Here is a 16,573-nt window from a genome sequence, read left to right on the forward strand (position 1 = left end):
GTCAGAACTAGCTAAAGAATGTCAACCTTATCAGACCAGGGTTGAGTAAGAGAAATTAAGGGATTCCCATGCATACCTGGATGCCTACCTCTAACACTCAAACCTCCTGAGCCAGTTTCACAGAATAGGAGAAGAGAGACAGATAGAGACACAGAGGACCACCCTGGGGGAGGCAGACAGGTGTGGTCAGCCTCCAGGCCAGTGCCAGCGCTTACTCAGATCACTTCCAGGCTATGGAGAAGAATCCAGTTATTTGGAGGAAATATTTTACAGAATGACCCTCCTTGGGCCTCCTTGGGGGCATCCTCTTCCAGCATGCCCCCACTGTGGGGCTGCACTTTTGACCTTCCTTCCTGCAGCTCAAGGTGAAAAGGGGGCAGACCTCACTGAGCAAGGGTGTGCCCAAGCATCTGGTCACTGGAATGTGCAAAGTTTGGGTGATGCCTGGTTCAGCTGTCTTCCTTTCCCCTGCAACTCCCTCCCCCCACACATACCTTGTCCCTCCAGGCCTCGGCTCTGCTCTCTACCGCTGAGAGGATGCTTGGTCCCAGCACAGAGTAGTTACCTCCCTCCTGTTACTGGGCCCTGGGTTGAGCCCATGACCCCTTCCTGGCCACCTGAAACCTGGTGTTCCTACATTGGCAAAAGAAAGTGAGATGTGATAGTGCTCCAAGAAAATAAACTACCATTCAGATGCAAGATAAAGAGATTCAGCCAATTTATTGAGGCATGGCGTTTATCAGGTCTGGCCCAGTAGGACAGACTCAGGGTTTCCACTCGATGACCTGGATGGCGATCTGTGCCGCCCGCCGCACAGCCATGCTGATATCTAACTCCAGTCTACGGAAGTTGGGCACACAGGCTTGCAGGAACTTTCGGCCCTCAGGGGCCTCGGCCAGCATGGTGAGGGTCTTGACAGCATTCAGGCGTGCCTGGCTCAAGGGGGAATTCAGCAATTTCAGGAGAAGGGGGATGGCCTCTGCATCCAGGGCTGCATACTTTCCTGTGGGTCACCAACACCAGGTGTTCATGAGGGGGCTCTCTTCCCCAACTCCTCTCATGCCCCAGTCCTCTGGCCACCCTCCAGCCTTCATAGTGTCTGGCAGATGCCACCCTTCCCCCGGGCTCCCTCTCTCACAACTCCCCACCGCAAGCCCTCCTTTGCCTCCAGCCTAGGCCAGGTCTCCTACCCTTGAAGCCCCCTAACTGGCTTCTCCCCATCCACCCTGGGTCTGTCCCACAATCCAGTCCTCACAAAGCAACAAATACAGTCTTTTAAAAATTAAAATCCAACCCTATATTTATATGGCAAATATTTATTCAATACTGTGAACCAGTCACAAAGCACACTCCATTCTCATCCTCGTGGCCCTTACAGTCTAGGGAGGGGCGTCAACATGAACATGAAAAGGCGATACCCTCCCTTCACTGCCTCCCCCCACCCTTCCCTGCTAAAAGGCTGAGTGGCTGCTCCTCTGCCCTGACGCTCCGGCTGCGCTCAGCGTGCTCTTTGCTTTGCTGCAGCAGCATGTCCACTGCTCCTTTGCCTTACTAACTCCCATTATCCTCTGGGTCAATGGCCATGCCCCACCCAGAGGATGCTTTGCCCCTGGCCTGTGCCCCTGGCCTGCTGCCCTGCTCCCTTCTGTCACTCATCACTCTGACACTCCTACCAAACCATAGATGACCCATGTTAAGACTGAGTCTCACAGGGGCTTCACATCTCAAGGTTCTGGAAATTGCCCAGGTAGAGATACTGCCCTGCTGATGCCTAAGAGATAGACATACAGGGCAGCACCTGCCCTGGCATCCTGACTGAACAGTGAAAGGGAGCAGTAGACTCTGGGAAAACCGCAACCACACTGCACTGGTACATCTCACATTCCACCATTAGGGAAAGTGGGGGGAGTGGGCGGGAGGCCTGACTCTGGGGGCTTTGCAGTATGATGACTGAGAATTAGAAGTCCAAGGAAGCACAGGTACCATGAGTGCAGGCCTGTGAGAAAGGTCAGATGGTTTCAGAGGTCATGGCCTCCAAGTATGGAAGCCATCCATGGCCATCCCTCTGCGTAGCATGAATGCTCGGCTGGCTAGAGTCAGGGTTGGGGCTGGGGGCTTGGAGACATAATCTTATTCCTCCACTTGTCTTATACTTCCACTTCTCACACTGAGAAAGGTAATTTCTATCAAGAAACACAGGGAAGCAGGAACTCCAGCGTTTGCTTAGAATCATGGCTAGCAAGCAAATCAATCTCAGGATCATGGCTCACAAGGTCCTGGATCAGAGGCCGGAAATCCAGACCCAGACAATAGCCTGGTAGGAAGGGACAAGAGAGCCTAATGTGGGTGACCAGGGAGGGGCGCGGGCAGGCAAGCCCACTGTGACCAAGAAGAAGGAAGGGTGGAGCCTAGGACCCAAACTTGAAAGGACTTCAACCACCACAGGAGTATTCTGGCAGGGTGGGGAGGGGACAATACCTGGGATGCCGATGACAAGACCAGCTGTGTGCCGGGGCTCGGGGCTGAGGTCACCTCTCTGCTTACAAATGTCCCCATTGATGGCATTTGTTCTCCCTGTCCTCCCGCCAGCACACCCAGTCAGCAGGCTGCCTCACCTTCAGTGGTCACTGTGGCGTACATGAGGGCCCCTGCGGCATTGGCCTGCACATTCACGTCATTGTCTTTCAGCAGGTGCACAAGGATGGGGATGACATCACATTTCCACACCTGGTTCTTGCCGTCCAGAGGGATGCTGGGTCAGAGAAGTGAAAGCTGGGTGACTCTGCTTGGGAGGACGAGGGAGGCAGGCCCCTGGACCTCTCAGGGGGACACTGGAGAAAAGGATTTGTGCTGGGATAATCCCTGGTGGTCTAGGTTGGATGAAGGACCAGGGTGTAGGGCAGCACTAGTGTGAAGCTGAGGTCTCAACCCCAAGCTCAGATGACAAGGGAGCAGAGCCTGGGGCTACCACATGTGGGACCATACAGGAGTAGAGGGTGATGGAACTTTGCCCCCAAGGCATCACTCAAAGAAACTAGACATTTTGTTGCCCCTCGCCCCAGAACCAGGAGGAACAGAACCCAGGGGTGAGCAGCAGAGCTGGCCAGGATGGGCTAAGCTACACAAACAGCAGCAAGTTGCCAGGAAGCACTCAGGCAAGATGACTTTTTAGGTCACTTCTAATCCTGGAATTGTAGGAAGCTGTGAAACAGAGTGGTAGACCCCCTGAGTGTTTCCCTGTGAGAAGGCCAAAACTGTCCCCCAAAAAAGAAGGGTTCCCTGGGCCAGGAAACGTTGCTAACAGGTCCTACCAAAGCCTCATAACACACGTTTGTCCTGCAGCAAGGAACTGAAGTCACTCAGTTTCATCAGCCTTCCCCAAACTTTGCAACCCACAGAACCCTCATGTTGGCAGAACAGTTAATAACATCTGAAAAGACACGGGCTCTTATGTCTTGGGAACATGGTTTGGAAGCGCAGGGTTAGCCAATGCTGTCACTGTGAAGCTGTTGAGTTTCGAGGCCAGTGGACATCCACCCTCAGGAAACTGATCAAAGATATAGATATTGGGCCCCACCTGCGGCGAGACATCACCTTCATTCATTCCTGCAGAGAGTACTGATAGCACCTGGTACATGCTGGCCCTGGTCAGGACATTGAGGCAAGAGCCAGGTGTCTCACTCTCAGCACCACTGATGTTCAGGGCCAGGTAATTCTTCAGTGGGCACTGTGGACTGTACGATGTTGAGCAGCACCCCTGGCCACTCCCACTCAATGCCAAGAGCACCCCCTGACCCCCAGTTTGGAACTACCAAAAATGTTTCTGGATGGTGCTGCATGTCTCCCAGGATCGGGAGCAAACCTCCACCTGTTTTGAAGCCCTGGTCTCAAGCAGCAGAAAGAGCAAAGTCCTGTCCTCAGGCATTGCCCTTGGGGACAATGCATGAAACAGTTTGGAACGGTGAAAAGTACAGGCAGGGCTGGGAGGCCGCTGTTATGTAGAGAAAGTACACTCTCAGAGGCCTCACTGGGTAAGCACATCTGAGCAAAGACCTGAGATGATCTGGTTAAGGTGGGGCCCTGGGATCTGCATGTTAACAAGTCTCCCAGGGGCCAGACTCAGAGGCCATACTTGACAGAGGTGCCCCAATTAAGGGAGGAGGCCACAGAACTGGGCGGCAGGGCTGACCCCCATCCTTCAGAAGTGTCACTGTCTGGGATCACACATCACCTGCCTCCCTCACCCCCAGCTCCCAGGGGGTGTTATGCTTTCTCAGGTGCCAGGCCAGGATTTAGAATGTGATACGTGTCACCTTGGGTCACAGGCTACTGGACATACAGCACCTCATTTCCCCATCTACAAGGGGAAGTCACTCCTTTCCTTCAGGTAGTGTCTAAAGGTGAAGTCTGTGGACACTGCCTGCACACACTGAGAGCTTAGTAACCACCGTGATCCCCAGTTGTGTTCCATGCTTGCCTTCTTTTTGGAGGGTGACCAACCATCTGGTTTTGCCCAGGACAGGGGGTTTCCTGAAATACAAGACTGTCAGGGCTAAGCTCGGGGCATTCTCGGGCCAACAGACAGTGGTCACCCAAGGGAGAGGGTCCTCTTCAGTTGCAGCATCCTCCTTTGCACTGCACAAGCAGGCCCCGGGGTGGCTGATGGCCCCTCCGCTGGTTGGGAGTCCAGGGCAGCTCAACTGCCCGCTAAGTTTCAGCAGAAAGCCAAGGGGAGCAGTTGCTCCCACCTCCCCATGCTGCCAAACCTCACCTGACAGCAATGAGCGTGCGGGCAGCTTTGCTGCGAATGTTTTCGTTGGTACTGAGCAGCTTCTCCTTCAGGATGGGCACCACGCGGCTGTTCAGCGCCTCGGAGGCATCCTCCATCAGGCAGAAGGACAGTGTGTCCAGGAGAAGCACCTGGATCTCCTCTTCCTCCTTCTGCAGCTTCCACACCAGTGAAGGGATCAGGCCGCTGTTGATAATGCCCTGGGCCCCTGCCAGACAAGAAAGAGCACTGAGGGCCTCCCTGGTGGCGCAAGGGGTTAAGCACAGCTCTATGAAACTATCTGCAGCCTCTTCAGTAACTCCTGGCCAGGGAGCTAACCCACATGGTGCAGCAGACCTCTCCTGTCTCACCCACTGCTCCCCTCAGCAGTGTATTTCAGTCAGTCTGCCTGTTCTGTTCCCCACTGTGTCTCTGGTGAATCCTCTCACCCTCTGCACTTCTGGCCTGTACCCCAGTTCTTGTATGCATAAATAAATCTTTAAAAAAAAGAAAGAGCCCTGAGGGTGAGGGTGGGTCAGTCACTTCCCACCAAGCTGAGTAGCATGCAGGAACAAGGAATAAGTCTTCTTGAGTTGGGGGGGAGAGGAGAGGGTGCTGAGGAGATGACTTGCAAATATCTCCTGCTGCCTTCCTGAGCAGCCAGTAGGAAACTGTGGGTGACTAGCAGGGATGAGGTAGAGGTTGTGAGGCCTCAAAGGACCCCAAAAGATGCCAGCCTTTGGTCACCTGTGATTTGCATGGCATCAGCCTTAAACAGAAGCAGATGCCACCCCATTTTCCTCACCTTGTACTATGCGGGGGGGGGGGGGCAGTCAAGGCCTCTTCCCACCTACAATATCTCTAAGCTACTGGAGGTCCCAGACCTACCTAACTGGTCCTTGGGTACAGGAAGAACTTGATAGGGAGTCCCTGGTGGAAGATTTACAAAAGGTAATAGGAAATCCACAGACCCTGCCCAAGATCCCTAGTGCCCTGAAGGATGGGGGCTCCACATGGCACAGCTGGGGTACAGAACAGGGAGAAGTTCAGTATGCTGAACCTGTAAAGAGTGCCACCTTGCTCCTTCCCCTCCTGGGGAATGTCTGCAAGGCGCTACCTGGAGGAGAACCCAGAGCCCACCCAGGCTGCACCCAGACCCCCAGGTCCCAGCCCGTGAGTACCCAGAGCAGCCCTCACGGAGAAGCGCGCAGGGTGTCACTGGGCAGGGCCACCCTTCCCCAAGGTAGGCCCGTGGCCCATCACTACTGTCCTGCAGCCCACCCTCTCCCTGCCTTCCCCGCAGCCCATACCACCCACTGTGAAGTCACCCATAGCCCCCAAGGGGGTGGCCACTGGCAAATACTTCTCTTCCGCCCTCCCCAGCTAAACCCTCTAATTTACTCTAGAGAGACAAATAAACAGGTTAATTAGCCTAAAGGTCTCTGAGTGCCAATTAACACCAGGGATTTCCTCTTTGAAGACATCACCCCAGCCAGCCTTCTTCCCTCACTCCCCGAGGACATCAAATGGCAGGTGCCTGGGGTGAGGGGGGTGAAGAGACCAGACGGCTTGTCCAGTGGCTCCCAGTGTCCCTGGCCAGCTTCTCATTGATGCACAGTGGTGGAGCAGCGAGCTCTGCCTCATTACTTCTCAGCACACTCACAACCCAGGAAGTTTTCTGTTGCTTCAGGAGTATTGGTTTCTTTGAAGAATACATATTTCCAACAAGCCTAGGATGGACTCCTAAATGTATCCAGCTGTGTGACCTTGGACAAGTTTCCTAAACTCTCGGAGTCTAATTTTTTCATCATTGACACGGTCTACCTGGTCAAGGGTCGTGCAATATCACTGAGGTAGTGGGTGGCAACATGGTCCGTGTAAGGGTCACCTGGGCCTAGCACAAGAATCTCTGCCGACTCTGAGTCTCAAGCTAGGATCTGTGGGGTAAGAGTGAGGGGTGAGGAGTAGGCTCAAAGAGCTGCACTGTCCACCCCTGCAAAATCACCTGTTAGGCCAAAGGACGTCCACCCTTAGGAACTTGATCAAAGATGCAGAAAATGGGCCCACCTTCGAGGACACCTCACATTCAAACCTCGCCTCCAGTCAAGCCACTCCCAGGGGTGACTCCTGGGCCTTCTGTTCCTGCTCCTGCTCCTGTCCTAGGGCTCCCTACCTGCCTGACCCTCCATGGGTTCAGCACAGTCATAGTGGGGAGATGATCATTTGACCTAAGAAGGATTTTACTGGCTAAGGGGTGATCAGGCTCTTGACTGCGGAACACCTGAGAAAGAAAGGGCTGGGAGTGAGGCACATGTGGGCTCAGTTGTGGCCTCACTTGCCTCTGGTCTGAACTTCCTGGGGGAATGGGGATTCCCAGGAGAGGAGCTGCTGTTAGAACATCGAAAAGGGATGCCTACAGGCTGGGGGAAAGCAGAGGGAGGGAAGGAGGCGAAGTCAGAAGTCTGAAGAGTTGGAGGTGACAGCCTCCACTGTGCCCCACAGGTGAGGAAGCCCAGAGAGGCCATGCAGGTCACACAGCAGACAGGTCCCTCAGCAGCTTGGGGTTTACTTCTCAGGCATTTGTCTTGGGTCTCTACTCCTAGAAACGCTGAGCACCGCGACCGGGTTCATTTTGAGACAGAGGGAGATTAAAAATAAAACGCGTGCCGGGTGTGCCTCTCTGCTCGTTCACTTTGCTTCTTTTCAGCTACAAGGAGAGTTGCAGGCCTGGCTATTTATAACTAACCCAGATCTATGGATGGCTTGTTCAAGTGGGGTGGGGGGCACACAGACCCCAAGGAAACAAAACAGAGAAATCAACCCATTCAGTCACAGCCTGAGAATTGCTGGGCGGGGATTGGGGGATCAGGACAGGTGGCACACATAGAAGAGCCAGCCAGGAGGGGGCTGCAGTCAGTGGTCCACCCTCCCGAAGTGGGGATGCTAGTGGGAGAGTCTGCTGGGACTGTCTTTTTTTTTTTTTTTTTAAGATTTATTTGTTTATGCATACAAGAGCTGGGGTACAGGCGAGAGATGTGGGGGGGTGAGAGGATTCACCAGAGACAGAGTGGGGTACAGAACAGGCAGACTGACCGAAATACACTGCTGAGGGGAGCAGCGGGCAAGGCAGGAAATGTCTGCCTCACCATGTGGGTAGCTTCCTGGCCGGCCTATCAAACTCGTGCTGCAGAGGCTGCAGATTGCGTCATAGTCTGGTGCTTAACCCCTTGTACCACCAGAGAGGCCCCTGGGACTGTCTTTACAGCAAAGGTTGGCACATGTATACATGAAGAGTTCCAGGGACTGGGGGCCCTGGATGTGTAGGGAGAGAAGCCTGGGGAAGCTTAGCTTCATGGGGGGAAGAGGGGCAAAGTTATCTATGCGTGGAGGGCCTTGTGTCCCTGTGGTGGGGAAGAGGGGGTGTGGCTTGGGTTCCTGAACAGGTTTTCTGGCTCATGGTTGATGAGCCAGAAAATTCTGCCGGAATTAAGGGGGGTCATGACGCCCATGGCATGGAACCCCCTGTGGTGGAGGTTTGGCTATTTCCTGGGGGAGTGGTAGACACCTCCTCTAGGAGTCACTCTTCAGCTGGCTGTCCCTGCTGGGCTGGTGAGGTGCCAGTTGGGCTCAATCACTGGGACCCCTTTCCTCTTTCCACCAGAAAACCCCAGCTGGTATCCCCCAGTCCTATTCTCCTGACCAGTGAGGCTTCAGGAGACCACGCATCTGTACCTGGCTCCCTGGGCCTACCACAACTCACCAGGACCCACCTGGCCAGCTTTAGCCTTGTGTGGCCCAAACTCCAGGCACACACCTTGGAGTAGCACATGACATGGTTGACCAAGTTTTCCTTCTTCTTGACACTCTCTTCCCAAGGCTCTGGGACTCTGCTGGTTCCCAGCCACTTCCCTAAGCAAGTACCATTCCTTCCTCCGGCCTCCCCTCTCATGTGGGCCCCCCTTTGGCCCTAGTCTCCCAACAACTCCCCACTGCCATGCCCAGCCCCTTCTCTCCATGGCCGTCTCCTAACACACACAGGCCTCATGAGCCCATGGCCCTATGTGGAACTTGGCTTCATGGACTGACTTCTCTGCTTTCTTATTTTCTTTGGGCTTAGCTGACATTTTTCTTACTTGATTCTGCCTATTAGCACATCTCACATTGTGGGACCATGTCTAAATATGAAAAAAAAAAAGAAGCTTGCCAACCTCCTTCTCAAATTTAAAAAGCTAATCTTAAAATGCTCCACTTGTTCTTAGGCCAACGTCCCCAATCCTACCCAAGCGCTACCAGCACCATGTGACTATTCCCAGCCCCACTCTCGTCTCATATTTTGGCACCTTCACAAGCTCACTGGATTTTCCCTGTTCTTCAGGATTCATGCTCCTTCCTACCCAGTGCCATTGCCACCTTAGAAAGCACCTCTGCTGCCCTGTGTCACAGACCACCTCATGACCTTAGCTCAAGTGTTTTTTCCTCCAGGAAGCTGTCCTGGAGGTCCAGTGCCCCCCCTGTGGATTTCTTCCATTGGGTTTCGAGCAACTGTAATGGTGGATTAATGTCCTGCTGTCTGTCCCTGCCTTAGGAGACAGGAAGGCCTACCAGCCAGGGCCCAGTCTTTATAAATCCCAGAACTCTGGGGCCTCCCTGGTGGTGCAGAGTTAAGCACCACACTGTGAAGCAATCAGCAGCCTCTGCAGCACGAATTCGATCCCCGGCAGGCCAGGGAGCAACCCACATGGCGCAGCAGACTTCTCCTGTCTCACCCGCTGCTCCCCTCAGCAGTGTATTTTAGTCAGTCTACCTGTTCTGTTCCCCCACTCTGTCTCTGGTGGAATCTCTCACCCCCCCCCCCCATATCTCTGGCCTGTACCCCAGCTCTTATATGCATAAATAAATAAATAAATCTTTTATAAAAAAAAATCCCTGAACTCTGCCTAGAACTGCGTGTCCAGGGCCTCCCTGGTAGCCTAGGGGTTGAATCTCAGCGCTGTCACTTCTGTGGCCTGGTTTGATCCCCAGTCAGGGAGCTGGCCCACATATAGTGCAGCAGATCTCTATTGTCTTGCCCACTACTCCCCTAAGCAGTGTATTTCAGTAGATCTGTTGTGCTCCTCACTCTGTTTCGAGTGGATCCTCTCACCCCCCTGCAACTCTGGCCTGCACCTCAGTTCTTCTATGAAAAAATTAAAAAAAAAAAAAACACTAACAAGAGAAATAAGAACTGTGTGCCCAGTAGCAAATGGAGGGGCTGCAATCACTGGTTGACACCAGGTGACCTCTCACTTGGTGGTGGCCACCAAGGTCAGGAGGCAGCAGTGAACCCCCTTGGGTTCTTCCTTGCATAGCCTCTGACCTCACACCTGCACTCTGCTGGAGGGGGTCATTCTACACTTGCCTCTAGGTTTGCCCCCACAAACAGCTCTGTTCTGACCCTTGATCCCATAGCATAAACTGCCCTCTTCCATTTCTGAACATGTGCCAGTATGCATTTCCTATGCAAGATAACCTCAGAATCACCCTTTAGGGACAGTTTGTGTCCCCTTTTGACAGAAGAGGAAACTGACATGCAGCTAGATGAAATACCTCACCTGAGGGTATGGGGTGATGGGGCAAAGCTAGGCCTTCACTCCAACCCCCTGACTTCTGAGTCACCCAAAGCAGGGCCTGTCCATCACCTTCCTGGTATTACAGCCATTGGTCTCTATGTGGGCATCCAGGCAGAAGCCCAGCCTGACTCAGTATGGTGGTGTGTGGGACATGTACAGAGAGAAGGCCCTCAAATATGAGCCTGATTCCTCTAGTTCTCATTGGCCCGCTCCAGCAAGCACCAGGCCAAATCATGGTACATGGTCGGGCTAGTGGCACCTGCTTCCCTTACGTTCAGGATGCTCATAACCAGTATCTGTCCTGTCCCTGAGAGTTAAGGCTACATCTTCACAGGTGGCCCAGGATCCTGGAGTATGCAGTATATACATGGTCTTCATTTCACAGCGGAGGAAACGTTGCTGGAGAGGTTATGAAATGATGTTGAGATGCCAGTGTCCAGCTGGCAGGGCCTGACTACCTCTGCCTTTGGATCACAGACCTTTGCAGGGGCCACCATCCCACCAATCTCCTGTGGTGTTTCTGCTCAGCGGAGGTAACAGCGGAGGTGATCCTTATTATTCCACCAGTAAGGTGTTGGTTGGAAGCACCTGGATTTTACTTGGGATGCGCCAGGAGGCTCAAAGGTTCAGGTTTCAGTAATGAAAGAGAGAGCTGTTGGCCCTCTGGTCTGTCCTTCATGCACAGGAGTGAAGGGTTCCTGACTCTGAGGCCTCCTGAAATTGAAAGCAAAATTTTGCAGACTCCCTCGGGTGCATTTTGGAAAGCTTCTCAAAGATCCCAACTTAGCTGGCTCCCACACCTTTGTCTGGTATGGGGGACAGCTCCTTGGTCCCTCTCTGTCCTCTCCTTTCCTTGACTGGGATTGCCAAGTACCCTAAGGAGCCCCGACACGCTGGGCCCAGGAGCCGCAATGATGACTAATGTCCCCTCCCATTTCTGCACAAACCTCACCAGCGCAAACCTTTAGGATTCGGCATACCCTTTCACCGACCGGCAACTGTCGCGACAATCCAGGAAAGGTGGTGCCACTAGCCCCACTTTTGCAAAACAGAAAAGCTCAGAGAAGTCGGTTGCCCAAGGTCGCGCAGCTCGCAAAGAGCTGCGCTGGGTTCGAATCCCAGCACGAGCGCACGAGCGGCGGAGCGCGCCGGCACATCCGCTGCGGTCAGGCCACACCTCGGCGCCGGCGATCAGGGGTCCGGCCGGGTGGGCGCGCGGGCCTGGGCGCGGCCGGGGGCCCGGGCGGTCTGCGCGGCGGGCGCGTGCGAGTGTGCGGCGCGCGCGGGGAGCCGCGGCCCCGCCCCCGCCCATCGCCATTGGGCCGCGCCCGCGTCCGTCAGCCGCCCTGGCCCAACCAACGGCGAGCCGGCGCTCGTGGCGGGGCGGCGGCGCCCGGCGCGTGGTGCCCGGCGGGCCCGCGGCCACCCCCTCCCCCGCCCCCCGCCCGCGGTTGGCCTGGCAACGCGCTGCGCTCGCGGCTCCGCCTCCTGCCGGCGGCGGCGGCGCGGCGCGGCGCGGCGCGGCGCGGGGCGGGCGGACCCGCGGGCGGGCGGCGGGCTGCGCGGGAGGGCGGGCGGAGGGAGTCAGGCGGGCCGGAGCGTGTGCGCCGCCCGCGGTCCGGTCACGTCCCCGCGCGGGCGCCGCCGCCCGCGTCGTGCGGAACCAGGGCGCCGCGGCCCCGCGCTCGCCGCCCCGCCCCGCCCCGCCCCGCCCGGAGCGGCTCGGCCGATGCACCGCGCGGCGACCCGGAGGTGAGTGAGCGACCTGCGCCCGGGCGGGCGGCCGAGCCGCGGGGGTCCGGGCGGGGGACCCGGGCGCCCACCCCACCCCCACCCGGGCCTTTGTGCCGGGGATCCGCCTCGGCCGGGGTCGCCGGGGTGCAGCTGCGGGGATGCCCGCGAGGGCGGGGATGCCCGCAAGGTGGGCAGGGGCGGCCGCGGGCCAGGTGGGTGCGGGGAGGGGGCGCCGCCCGGCCGAGGAGCCGCGGGGAGGTGGCGGCTGCCGGCCCGCGAGGGTGGGCAGAGACCGTCAGGGATGCCGCGCCGGCCGCCGGCGCCCCCAGCAGCCGCTGGTGCGGAGCTCGGCCCGGCCGGCGACCTGCGGAGCGTGGCTGAGGTGGGGTCCGCGTCCGGGCGAGGCTGGCGGGAGGCGCCCCCCGGCTGCGGGGTCGCCGGCGCGTGGCCTGGGCTGGCCGGGAGCACCGGGCGCCGCAGGCCTGCGTCCGGGCACCGACGACTCAGTTTTCGGTCATTGCTCTTGCGGCGACCAGGTTCCCGGGAGGCGTTTAGAGCGAGAGATGAGTATCGACCCGCTGCGATTGAGATATTTTGCCGGCTCAATGTTTTTTCCCTTAAAAGGCGGTGGGGGTGTCTTGGGGGAGGGGTGTGAGGGCCTCGGGGCTGGGGCTCGGTATCCTGCAGGAGATCGGAGGGGGCTCTGCCTTCAGGGCGGTGCTGAGCCTCTCTGGGTGGTGATGGCAGGAATCCGCCTAGGCCAAGAATTAGGGTTCTCTGTTACAAGGGAGGAGAGGATGGGAAGGCGGTGCTGAGACCAGGGTTCCCTGGAGTCGGTGTCTCGGGGTGGAGCGACCCGCCTCCTAGGCGAGGTCTGCCGGCTGCGGGAAGCCGCCCAGCCCCTGACAGGCTCCTTTCTGCCCAAGTGATTTCCCTGCCTTGGGGACTGAGTCCCGCTGCCTTCGGCTTGGTCTGGAGTAGGCTCCTTGGCCAAATTCGATTAAGCAAATATTTACTGAGTGTTTGCTCCCCCAGGGCCTGGCGCTGGGGTGGAAGAGGTGAACTGAGCCTGCCCTCACCCACTGACTCACCACTCCACAAGGGAGAAATGTCTCTGCTCAGATAACCCAACCCTGAGTGTGGATTTAGGGACCTGGGCAGGGATGCTGCAGAGGTGACCTGGGCTGGGGTTAAATGGGCCTCTTGGGCAAAGTGACATTTCAGCTGGAGCTCGAAGGACTCAGGTGCGGTTTGGGTGGGCACTGCAAGCAAAGGGGAGAAAATGGACCTATGCACAGAGAGTGCTCTTGGGAGTTTGTGTCTGGCAGGAGCACAGGAAAGGAAGGTCCAAGAGGTATGGTGGGAGAGGTATATGGGGGTGTGGGAGGCGGGTTGCTGAGGAAGCTGAGCGAAAGTAACCACCCCATAGCAGACACCTGTGACCCAGGAGCTGGGGTGGACCTGGGAAGAGTTTGAAAGACCAGGGGGGGGCTTCTCGCAGACTTGGACTGCCCTTGGGCAGGGCCAGGTGCTAAGTAACCAGCCAGCCCCCTTCCTAGCCAGGATGGACCTGCCTATTTTGGACAGTCTAGCTGGTGAGTCTGTCCCTCTGGGATGTGGATACTTTCAGGCAGTGCTGTAGAGGGGCTGATGGCATGGGAGGGTCTGGCCATGCTAGAATGAAGTGGTGTGCCTTAAGCATTTCCCATACTTCGGAGACGATGAGACACAACATTTGGTTTAAAACTCTTCTCGTGTGTTCCTCTAACAGACATTGATTTTCTGAGACTGGAGGTGAAGAAGACACAATCCCTCCCCCAGGAAGGCCTCCCAGTCACCTTCTGCCCTAGATCTGCTTGCTAGCTTGCTCAGGGATGTTTTTGCTCTGTCTCTGAGAGGCTGTTTGTTACTCATCTGTGTGGCCTGCCCCCTCCCCATCCCGTCCCCAAACACACACCCACTTTTAGCTTTTGGCTGAGGCCCAGTTTGCTGCAAGGAAAGCAGAACCTTCTGCCTGCCCGCAGAGCGTGCAGTGTGCACTGCACTCTTGTGCCTGTTGCCTGATGTGGGACTCTAGGTTTGGGACTCAGGGAATGAATTCCTCCCTCTGTCCCTAGCTTCTCAGCTTTTCTGTTTCCTAGAGTCCCAGGAGGAAAAGTGTCTAGGTCTGGATCTCAGGAGCTTCAAGGGTGATTTCAGGAACTTCTGGGTAACCAGATGGACTTGACAAAGCTGCCCAGACCCTTGCTGAGAAGCGGATAGGATAGAGAGATGAATGGCTGGGAGGAGTCTGGCCTCAGACTTGGGGTCTGGCCTTAGTCATCTGACCTTGCCCTAGCCCTGTGGTTGTCTCATGTGTAAATGCAATGACAGTGTGTGACACACCTTCTTTTCCTGGAGGTGAGGACAAGATAGCCCTGTACTGTAGCCCTCAGAAAAACTAAAACAATAAGCGCTGTAGGGCATTTTCACTGCTGCTGACCACAACCAGACTACCAGGAACTCTGGAATAGGCAGATTAGCACACTGCTCTCCCACAAACCCCAGGAAGGAAACCTGGGTAACTGAGCCTCTAGTGGCAGGCCTGTAGCTCTACTTGGCAGGAAGGAGGAGGGCAAAAGGAAATAGACAAGAGATATTAAGGCATATGACAAGGATCTACTCCAGTCTGGAGCCCAGGGCACTGACCCCAATGCAGCTTATGCAGACTGGGGAGAGGCATGGAAGGGTCCATGGCGCAGGGAGAGAAGAAGACCTGGATCAGGCCCTGACCCTGTCTCATTGTATCTAAGCTTCTTTCTCATTTATAAACAGAGCACCAGTTCTTGCCCAGGTTCTCTCCACAAGTTTGACCCCTTCTGAACATCCATACTGCCTGGGGTGGGGCTTCATGGGAGTGAACTGACAGGACCAATGCATGGATCCTGCACCACATGGGAGGAGACATCAGCTTTCCATGTACATGGGCCCAAGGAAGCAGAACCTTACAAGGCTCATTCACTCATTCATTCAGTCAGTCAGCTAATATTCATCAGTGCCTGCTGACTGGTAAGTGCTGTCAGGTTCACAGACAAGGCAAAGAGCAGGACAGACATGGCATCCACTCTCAGCTCTCACATCAGATCAGAAGAGACGAACACAGCACATTTGTAAATGCAGGCCAGGTAGGATAGGAGAAAACTAAAACAAAAAGGGGGGCATCTCTCTGTGGAGGGGTTGATGGCACAGTGCCATAGAGAAACAATGGGTGAGTTGTTTCTGACAGGGAAGAATACCAGGAGGGGAGTTACAGGTGCAAAGGCACTGAGGCCAACACAGTTTATCTGCTTTGAGGTCACAACAGAAGATCAGGGGTGGGAGCCTAATGGGTGGGAGGTGGGGGTTGCAGGAGCAGGTTAAGTGGGTCTCCACAGACCTTACCAAGGTGGGAAAACCTTGGCAAATTTGGAGCAGAGGAGAGACTTGAGCCAGTTGCACTTACAAAAGATCTGTCTGACTGACGGTCCTGGGGGCTAGACTGGAAGGCCACTGGAGACCATCGCAACATTTAGGACAAGGAGGCTGCTGGTATAACTGGGCAGGACAGTAGAGGTAGTGAAAAGCAGTTGAATTGGGGATTTATTTTAAAGAGGAGCAGTTGTAGCTGCTGGATGGAGAAGAGGGAGGACAGCTCTGAAAGGATAGCTGGGGAGGAATATATAGAAAGACTGATTCGTGAGGTGGGGAATTGGAGTTGGGTTAGACTTTGGTAGATACAGGCAATTGTGGCAGTCAGAGGGGAGAGCAAGACTGGAGGCAGAAACCTGGAGTCCTCAGCACCAGGTTTGTGGGACCAGATGCAATTGGACTGAGCCTTGGGGCCTGGATGACTCAGAATGTGATCTGAGAAGAAGCACCCAAAAAAGAGATGGAGGACTGACAAGCAAGTGAGATGAGAGCAGAGTTGTGATAGTGACCTGGGGCTGCAGAAGAGGGTACCCCCAGGACAGTGGGCCACTACAGTGGGCGGGGGCGGGGGGTCCATGGGGATTAAGCAACATGGGCAGGAGCAGTGACATAATTTGTGGGGCCTCTTCTTTAAAATTATTAAACAGGACCTCCCCTGGTGGCGCAGGTGGTTGAATGCCACGCTGTGAAGCTGTCCGCAGCCTCTGCAGTGCCCGGTTCAATCCCAGCCGGCCGGCAAGGGTCCCACATGGCGCTGCAGACCTCTCCTGTTGTGCCCGCTGCTCCCCTCAGCAGTGTATTTCGTCAGTCTGCCTGTTCTGTTCCCTGTTCTGTCTCTGGTGAATCCTCTCACCCTCCCGCACATCTGGCCTGTACCTCGGTTCTTGTATAAATAATTAAATCTTTAAATAAATAAATAAATAAAATTATTAAACATTTCAAGGCCAACAGCAGAGCATTCAGCCAGACATGGGGCTCTATGTGGCTGCCGGTGGCCACACTTGGGAAGCAGGCT

The 16,573-nt window shown here is 55.7% G+C and overlaps 2 protein-coding genes across 4 annotated transcripts in view; one reads left to right on the forward strand and one right to left on the reverse strand.

Annotated features, from left to right (window-relative positions):
• Positions 1-700: 700 nt before the first annotated feature.
• RSPH14 (radial spoke head 14 homolog) overlaps positions 701-16,573 on the reverse strand; it is a 76,910-nt gene continuing 61,037 nt past the window's right edge. For both annotated transcript variants that reach the window (XM_037510244.2, XM_037510243.2), the window contains exons 5-7: positions 4,772-4,997; positions 2,616-2,752; positions 701-1,003 (exon numbers count right to left, since the gene is read on the reverse strand). In XM_037510244.2, the coding sequence (XP_037366141.1) occupies positions 765-1,003; positions 2,616-2,752; positions 4,772-4,997 (602 nt within the window). In that variant the 3' untranslated portion in view covers positions 701-764. The remainder of the gene's footprint in view (positions 1,004-2,615; positions 2,753-4,771; positions 4,998-16,573) is intronic.
• GNAZ (G protein subunit alpha z) overlaps positions 12,098-16,573 on the forward strand; it is a 52,175-nt gene continuing 47,699 nt past the window's right edge. The window contains exon 1 of one of the 2 annotated variants that reach the window (XM_037510241.2): positions 12,098-12,129. The gene's annotated coding sequence lies outside the window, so the exon portion shown is untranslated. The remainder of the gene's footprint in view (positions 12,130-16,573) is intronic. The other variant, XM_054694881.1, reaches the window with a different exon arrangement.

This window comes from Talpa occidentalis, unplaced genomic scaffold (assembly GCF_014898055.3).
Source record: "Talpa occidentalis isolate TD23 unplaced genomic scaffold, MPIMG_talOcc4v2.1 talOcc4.14, whole genome shotgun sequence".
In the NCBI taxonomy this organism is placed as follows: domain Eukaryota; kingdom Metazoa; phylum Chordata; class Mammalia; order Eulipotyphla; family Talpidae; genus Talpa; species Talpa occidentalis.